This window comes from Tribolium castaneum, chromosome 11 (genome assembly GCF_031307605.1).
Source record: "Tribolium castaneum strain GA2 chromosome 11, icTriCast1.1, whole genome shotgun sequence".
In the NCBI taxonomy this organism is placed as follows: Eukaryota; Metazoa; Arthropoda; class Insecta; order Coleoptera; family Tenebrionidae; genus Tribolium; species Tribolium castaneum.
Window position 1 is genome coordinate 3,071,980 of NC_087404.1, and position 9,215 is coordinate 3,081,194.

The following is a 9,215-nucleotide window of genomic DNA, read 5'->3' on the forward strand; positions in this document are numbered from 1 at the left end:
GGATCCCAGCAAGGTCTTAGATTTTTTGAATAACTTGTTTCCTAAGACCAACCTTTCATTGCAAAAACTCACGTACAAATTTATCACGCTGTTAGCACTGATCACTGGACATCGTGTTCAAACACTATCCTTGATTAAATTATCAAATATTCTTAAGATGGATACCAAAATTCAGATCCGAATAACAGAAAACATTAAAACGTCTTTACTGACAAAAAACGAACCGTACCTTCAAATCCCTTTCTTTAACGAACAACCTGGAGTTTGTGCTGCTCTAACCTTATCGGACTATATCCAGAAGACTGCTCAGATTCGTAAAGATGTTGACTCTCTGTACCTGACAATAAAATCACCTCATAAAGCAGCTAATAAACAAACATTAAGTAAATGGATAAAAACCACATTATCTATGGCTGGAATTAATACTAGTATTTTCTCAGCTCATTCAACTAGACATGCGTCATCATCTGCAGCTTTACGCAAAGGCATTTCATTGGATGTAATCCATAAGACTGCAGGTTGGTCCGAAAAGTCACAAACTTTTGCCAAAACCTACAATCTGCCTCTAGCTGCAGAGACCGATTTTGCCAAGGCAATTATGCAATGAGTCATGTGCCTTTTTTCCTTTTCGTTATTAAAAGAATATATGTTTTGTTTATCTTTAATTTTACAATGTAGACGCTCAAATAAACTTTTGATGTTATTGGGCCCCTTTTCTACGTTGTCACAACCTTTCTCTTTAAACTTCTTCCTGTAAGTTATCTTGAGGATGAGGCTGCGCTGGACAATTAAACAGTCAAACGAGAACTTACCGAAGTTCGACTATAATTGTCCTAGCAGCCTCATCCGAAGATATAACTCCCACCCATCCCAAATTTGAAACCCCGTATATAGGTCGGTTGTGACTTGTTCTTCCAACTTAATGACATTAGCAGCAGAGGATTGGATAGAGCCCAGTAGGAGTCGGTAACACAGAGTTCTTTAAAATTTGTGGTCATTCCTAGATACAAGTGAAACTACCTGTAAGTTATCTCTTCGGATGAGGCTGCTAGGACAATTATAGTCGAACTTCGGTAAGTTCTCGTTTGACTGTGTAATTATAATTAGGAATAAAATGTATGAGAATCAGAACGATCTAATTAGGTTTTAAAATTAGTCTAATTAAAATTGTTTGAATTAATAGAATTAAACCAACTGAGAGGAGGTGATTTAAGAAGATAAAGATTATTGAAAGAATTATATTTAATGATATGATTAAAGCTAAGATTCCAAGAAGTACTTTAATTAAAATATTAATTTTGGAGATTAATGATAAGTTTATCTTTTCTTGATGTTTTTAAAGCAGTGCTTATTTTTAGTTTACAAGACTAATATTTTGATTAAATTATAAAAATTGATGATAATTTTAAAATTTATTTTAACATTTATGTTTCTCAGTGGGTTGATTATATTTAGTCTTAAACTTAAGCATTTACTGTTAATATTATTAAGATTAGAATATGTTGTTCTATTACTTTATTTAGAAATGTTTTTGTATTTGAGAATATTGGGGAATGAATTTTTTTTTTAATATTTTTTTTAACTTTTACTGTTTGTGAAGGGGTTTTGGGCCTTTCTATTCTGGTTTCCTTAATTTGCAGTCATGGAAATGACTATTTTCAGAGGTTTAGGATTTTATGATAAAGTTTCTGTTTGGTTTGTTATTTATGATTCCGTTAATTTTTTTAGGAAGTTTTTGACTAAATTAATTTGTTTGATTTGTTGCTTCTTTTTTATTTATTTATAGGTTTTCTTTTGGAGGACTACTTTCTAGAATTTCTAATGAATTTGGGGAAGATTGGCTTTCTTTTATAATGTTGTTTTTGAATTTCTGAATTTGTAGATTAATGTTATTAGCTAGAGAGAAGATTTATTTAAAGAATAGTTTGGCTGTTTTTTTATGTTTGTGGTTTTAGTAATGATGTTATCTTTATACTTAACTTTTAGTTCTTTGAATTTATTTATTTTTGATATTTTTTTGAGGTTAGTTTAATTCCAATTTTAATTTTAATTGTCGTTTGAGGATACCAACCGGAGCGTTTACAAGCTGGAATTTATTTATTATTTTATTCTTTGTTAGCTTCTTTACCGATAATGATTTTTTTGTTTTTTTATGGAAAGTTTTATTCTTTACATTATTTTTGCTTGTCTGGAATAGTAAACAGCTTATTTATTTATTTATTGGTTAATATAGTATTTTTTATTAAAATTCCAATATTTTTTGTTTATTTGTGACTTCCAAAAGCTCATGTTGAGGCTCCTGTTTCGCGATCAATGATTTTGGCAGGGATTATGTTGAAATTAGGGTGATATAGGATAATACGGTTAATGATTATATTTCAGGAAATTGGTATATTAATTAATGTTATTTTTATTGTATTAAGATTAGTTGGTGGATTTTATGTTTCGTTAATTTGTTTACATCAAAGTGATATGAAATTTTTAATTGCGTACTCTTCAGTAAGACATATAGGGTTGGTATTGGCAGGAGTAATAACAATTAATTTTTGGAGATTGGGAGGTTCACTAACAATGATGGTGGCTCACGGATTGTGCTCTTCTGGACTTTTTTGTTTAACAAATATTTCTTATGAACGTCTTCATAGACGTAGTCTTTATATTAATAAGAGTTTATTAATGTAATACCTAACTTGTCAATAATTTGATTTCTTTTATTATTGTTCTTATTAATAAATTAGTACGATTTAGTGAACTAAGAATATTTTTTTTAATATTAGTTTCTTTTTTTGAAGCCGTATATTCATTGTTTTTATACTCTTACAGTCAACATGGTTGTTTATATTCGGGATGTTATTCTCATTTTTGTTGTAGGGTTTGAGAATTTCTTTTATTAATATTACATTGATTACCCTTAAATTTACTAGTTTTGAGAGGAGATTTATTGGTTTTATGAATTTATTTAAATAGTTTAATCTAAAATTTTGGCTTGTGGAGTCAAGGATATTCTAGTAAAATTTTAAATAATTCATATTTGTTTAATTTTTTCTGGATTGTTTTTGTTTTGAAGAACAGTTTTTTTTTTAGAATTTATTTTATTGTTGGAGGATTAACTTGATTTTTGGAACTTAATTTGTTAATAATTAATTCTAGAAGATTTGTAATAACTTTTTTGTTTGATTAAATAACTTTCCTTTTTATAAAATTTGTATTATTTATTTCTAGTATAGTAATTTTTTATAGGCGTGAATATATAGCTGGAGACATCTATTAACCGATTTATTATATTAGTAGTTATATTTGTATTTTCTATAAAGTTTTTAATTGTGAGTCCTTATTTGATTAGAATTTTATTGGGGTGAGACGGATTAGGTATAGTTGGTTACTGTTTAGTAATTTATTATTAAATTATGTTAAATCTTTTAATGCGGGCATGCTTACTGCTTTAAGATATCGGATTGGTGATGTTGCTTTGTTAATAGCAATTGCATGAATAATTAATTATGGAAGTTGAAATTACGTTTTTTATCTTTTTCAATTAAAGGGTGATTTTTATACAAATGTTATTTTTTATTTAGTATTGTTAGCTGCATTAACAAAAAGAGCTCAAATTCCATTTTCTTCTTGATTACCTGCACCAATAGCTGCTCCTACACCAGTTTCTTTTTTGGTTCATTCTTCTACTTTAGTAACAGCAGGGGTATATTTATTAATTCGTTTTAATTTTTGCTTTAATGAGTGATTGATGTATTTGTTATTATTTATTTCTAGAATGACAATATTTATGTCTGGATTAGGGGCGAGATTTGAATTTGATTTGAAGATTATTGCTTTGTCAACTTTGAGACAGCTTGGTTTAATAATAATAATTTTGTCTTTAGGAAGTTATGAATTAGCCTTTTTTCATTTGTTGACTCATGCTTTATTCAAGGCTTTGTTATTTATATGTGCTGGAAATATTGTTTACAGAGTTGGAGATTTTCAAGATATTCGATATATAGGGGGTTTTATTAAGTTTTAACCTTTGACTTGTGTTTAATTTAGTATTAGAAATTTATCTTTGTGTGAATTACCATTTTTAAAAAGATTTTATTCAAAGGATTTGGTTGCCGAAATTATGAGAATAGGTTATTTAAGATTTTATATTTACTTAATTTTTTATGTTTCCATTGGGTTGATTGTCTGTTATAGATTTCGTTTAGTTTATGATTCATTTTTCGGAGGATTCAATTTTTTATTTTTAAATAGTGTTTATGAAGGAAGAATTACGGTGATTAAGGGAGTCGGCGGATTATTTTTTTTAGTTATTTTTATAGGAAGAGTATTAAGATGAATTATTTTTCCTTATCCTTATGTAATTATTCTCCCTTTATTTATAAAGGTTCTTACTTTATTAATAGTAATTTTAGGGGCTTGAATTGGTTATGAATTATCAAAGTTTTTCATTAGATATGACAGGTTATATTATATATGAAATATGCCTGTAATTTCTACTTTAGGAATTAATTATTATCCTCTTGTTGGGGGTTCGTTTTTATATAAGTCTTTGGACTAAGGTTGATCTGAGGTTCTAGGTAGTCAAGGTATTTACACTATGATTGTCAGAGGTTCTAAGTTTCTCAAATTTTTATAAATAATAGCATTAAGGTTTTTTTGTTTTAATGATTGTATGATTAATAATTATTTATATGATTTACTTAAATAGCTTATAACTAGAGCATGATATTGAAGATATTAGGGAGACTTTTTATTTTTAAGTATTTATAAATTAGGAAATTATTTTTACATTGAAAATGTAATGTTTTTTATAAACTATATAAATAGAAATATAAACATTGAATGCTATATTATTAAGTTATAAGCTTATTTTTTTAAATATTTCTTTAATTGGAAAATAATTCAATTTTGTCATTAACAGTGACATACCTTTATTTTGGTTTCAATTAAAAATAAGAATCATTGATGAAACTTCTAGGTCAAAACTACTTGCAATAATTTGCTTCTTATTTAAGATAAATTCGCTTGGCTAATCATTTTTAAATGCAAATTAAATGTTATTTGTTAACTATTATTCTAGCTTGTTCAATCAAGAGCTCCTTGGTTTCATTCATGAAAAAGTCTTATTAATAAAATCAATAAAAATATGATAAGAGTTGGTATATAGGATATTATTCTATTGAATTTGAGGGATACAATCAGGGGAAAATGAACAGTAATTTATACGTCGAAGATGAGGAAAATGATAGCAATTAGAAAAAAATGGAGGGAAAATGGCATTCGAGCTGAGGCTTTAGGGTCAAATCCACATTCAAATGGGGACATTTTTTCTCGGTCAAAAAATGATTTTTTTGAAGTTAAGTTTAGGACTATAATTAGAAGTGTTCTGATAGTAAGAATAATTACGGCTAGCAAACTTAAAATATGAATTACTTATACTATTAATGATCTTTTGATTGGAAGTCAAATATAATTTTTATACTATATAAGTAATTATCTACCTCATCAGTAGACTGAGATACAAAGAAATAATCATACTACATCAACAAAATGTCAATATCAGGCTGCGGCTTCAAAACCAAAATGGTAAATCTGAGAGAAGTGATTATTTAAATGGCGAATTAAACACACTAGTAAGAATGTGGTTCCAATAATTACATGAAGTCCGTGGAGTCCAGTTGCTATAAAAATGATGATCCGTATGCTGCGTCAGCAATTGAAAAAGAGGATTCATAGTACTCAAATCCTTGAAGAAGTGTAAAATAAAATCCTAAGATTACTGTAAGTAGTAATCCATGAGTGGCTGGTTTATAATTGTTTTCTATTAGTCTGTGGTGTGCTCATATTACTGTAAGTCTTGAGGTTAAAAGGATTAGAGTATTAAAAAGAGGAATTTGAATTGGGTTGAATGTTTCAATTTCCTTGGGTGGTCATGTTATTCCAATATCTACCGCAAGGACTAATCTATTGTGAAAGAATCTTCAAAAGAAGGAAATGAAAAGAAAACTTCTGATGTAATAAATAGAATTATTCCTCATCGAAGCCCTATTGTTACAATAAATGTATGATGTCCTTGAAAGGTTCTTTCACGAGAAATGTCTTGTCATCATTGAAATATGATTAATGTTATAGATGTTAGTCCAATAAGTAATAGAGTTCTATTAAATGAATGAAATCATTTTACGATTCCGGATATAAGTAATTAATGCTCTAATTGATTCTATAATGGGTCACGGTCTTACGTCTACTAAGTGAAAGAGATGGTTTTTGTTTGTCATTAGATGACTTCTCTTGAGGATAGGATTCTTAGAACAGCAAATACATAGGATTGAATGATTGCTACAGCTGACTCTAAGGTTAGAAGAAGGATTTGAACAATAATAAGGATGTTTACAAAATAAATTGATATTGCTGTTCCAGTGTTTCCTAAAAGGGTTATTAGTAAGTGGCCTGCAATTATATTTGCTGATAAACGAATAGCCAAAGTTTCCGGTCGAATTTGGTTTCTAATTGTTTCCATACAGACTATAAAAGGTAAGTTCCCTGGGGGACTAGATGGGCAAATATGTGAATGGAATTATTAATTCACCTAAATAATATAAAAGTGAATCATAAAGGTAATCCTAATAAAGTTATTACTATGTGACTAGTTCCAGTAAAAATGTAAGGAAAAAGTCCTAAGAAGTTATTAAACAGAATTAATCTGAATAATGAATAACTCTTAATAATAATAACTCTTGTTCAGTTTATTGAAGTATTTCAGTTTGTTGAGGGGTCGAAAAGTGAAAATAGATTAGCTGTCATTTTCAATTAATTGTTGTTTTATTTAATTCTGATTTCTTAAATTTTTGAACTGGGTAGATGAATAAGTAATAATTTGTTATGTTAAATATAATTATAATATTAATGAAAATAATCATAAGTACTAATCAATTTAATGGGGCTATTTGAGGGATTAAGAACTAAGAGAACTAAGAACTAAGAGAACTAAGAGTAGGTTTTACGTTGACTTTAGTTTGACAAAGTAATATTATTTCTTAACGAAGTTCTTGCCGGATTGGGCTGGTATTTTTGGGGGGGGGGGGTACCATTAGAAGTATTTGTTAATATACTATTATGTTGATCCAATGATCTAATGATTAAATTATTTTTGAAATTCATTTAATGAAATAGGATGGGGCAATTCTTTCTGCTACAATAGGTATGAAACTGTGGTTTGCTCCACAAATTTCTGAACATTGACCATATATTAGTCTTGATCGGGTTGAGATAATTCTAGTTTGATTGAGACGCCCGGGGGTTGCATCAATTTTTACCTCAAGGGATGGGACTGTTCATAAGTGAATTACATCAGCTGCTTACACTAGGATTCGGATTTGTGAGAGGAATGGAATTGTTATACGATTATCAACATCTGGTAGGCGAAAATTAAAGTGATTTATTTCACTTTGGGGAATTATGTACGAGCCGAATTAAATGTTTTTGAAGTCTGAATATTCATATGACCAGTATCATTGGTGTCTTATTGTTTTAATGGTAATTGTTGGATTGTTAGTTTCATCTAGAATATAAATTAGTTGTAGTGATGGAAGTGCAATAAAAATTAATGTGATGGCTGGTAAGACTGTTTAGATTAGTTCAATTATTTGACCTTCTAGAAGGAATCGGTGGGTTAATTTGTTAACAAATAATCCTGTTATTATTTGTCTTACTAAAATGGTAATAATTACTAGAATTACTAGAATAAAGTGTGATCGTGAAAAAAAGAAAGCTGCTCTATTAGTGGAGAGGCTTTGTCTTGGAGCATTAATAATTTTCAGGTTGCTATTTCTAAAAAAAGTATTTACTTAATAAATGGGGTTTAAGTCCATTACACTGATCTGCCATAATAGATTTACTTTGACGAAAGTATTGGGAGTTCAGAGTAGGAATGTTCAGCAGAAGGAAGTCTTTGTAATCATTCAATTGAGGATCTTATATTGAGAGGGATAATACTTTTCGTGATGAGGAGAATCCTTCTCAGAGAATAAAAATGAAAAATAGTACACCGATTAATGAAATGATTGATCCAATTGATGAAACAATATTTCATAGGGTGTATGCATCTGGGTAGTCTGAGTATAGCCGTGGTATTCCGCTTAGGCCTAAGAAATGTTGAGGAAAGAATATTAAGTTTATTCCTACGAAGATGGTGAGAAATTGTACCTTACATAATTTGGGATTTAGTGTTGAACCGGTAAATAGGGAGAATCAATGAACTAATCCATCTATAATGGCAAATACAGCTCCGATAAAAAGAACGTAGTGGAAGTTTGCTACTACCTAGTAAGTGTCGTGGAGTGTAATATCAATTGATGAATTTGCTAGAATTACTCCTGTTAGTCCTCCCACTGTAAGTAGGAATACAAATCCTAGTGCTCATATTATAGAAGGACTATAATTAATTTGAGTACCATGGAGAGTGGCAAGTCATCTAAAAATTTTAATTCCAGTTGGAACAGCAATAATTATTGTAGCTGAAGTGAAGCTGAAGCTCGGGTATCTACGTCTATACCTACAGTAAATATGTGATAAGCTCATACAACAAAGCCTAGAAGACCAATTGCTATTATTGCATAAATTATTCCTAGTGTACCAAATGCTTCCTTTTTTTCTCTTTCTTGTCTAATAATGTGGGAGATTATTCCAAATCCTGGGTGTCCAAAAAATCAGAATAGATGTTGATATATAATTGGATCACCCCCTCCGGCAGGGTCAAAGAATGATGTGTTCATTTTCGATCTGTGAGAAGCATAGTGATAGCTCCTGCTAGAACGGTGCATTTTCGTCTTCGTCTCAAACATTAAAAATTGAATTACATTTTTGTTCACTAACTGTAACAGTTTTTACATTGGTTTTTTGCTTATATCACGAAAACAGTTACTCCTATCATTTTTTATCTTTTTTTTAAAATTAAAGCTGATAAAATTTACTACAAAATAGTTATTTGCATTTCTTTTGGAAGACCAATCATAAGCGAGTTATAGAGTTGGACATAAACAATCTTTAACAAAAATTTGCTTTAAAATAAAATGTTTGAAAAACCGAAATTAAACTAAATTAATTGGGTCTAACACTTTAGTAAAGGAAAAAGGAGAAGACATAAAAGTCAACAAAATCTTGGGAGTCGTTTTTAGTCGTCATATTAATAACAATAACATTAATAATAATAATACTAATAG

General features: G+C 29.3%; 2 protein-coding genes and 1 long non-coding RNA gene across 3 annotated transcripts in view; 2 read left to right on the top strand and 1 right to left on the bottom strand.

Annotated features, from left to right (window-relative positions):
- The first annotated feature begins 336 nt into the window (after positions 1-336).
- LOC135267329 (uncharacterized) lies at positions 337-703 on the top strand. The gene is made up of 2 exons (XR_010335766.1): positions 337-383; positions 441-703. It is a non-coding gene; the product is annotated as an uncharacterized LOC135267329 (long non-coding RNA).
- Positions 704-1,648: 945 nt separating this feature from the next.
- Positions 1,649-4,630, top strand: LOC135267353 (NADH-ubiquinone oxidoreductase chain 5-like). Its single transcript, XM_064359620.1, is given in 9 exon segments — positions 1,649-1,695; positions 1,787-1,922; positions 1,925-2,006; positions 2,009-2,671; positions 2,674-2,712; positions 2,715-2,944; positions 3,068-3,261; positions 3,263-3,401; positions 3,404-4,630. Coding segments are annotated over 9 exon segments (2,757 nt in total).
- A 470-nt stretch (positions 4,631-5,100) lies between these two features.
- Positions 5,101-9,215, bottom strand: part of LOC135267354 (NADH-ubiquinone oxidoreductase chain 3-like) — a gene marked incomplete at its 5' end in the record, with an annotated part of 5,775 nt that continues 1,660 nt past the window's right edge. The window contains 2 exon segments of the mRNA XM_064359621.1: positions 5,101-5,363; positions 5,401-5,410. Coding sequence (XP_064215691.1) covers positions 5,101-5,363; positions 5,401-5,410 — 273 coding nt within the window.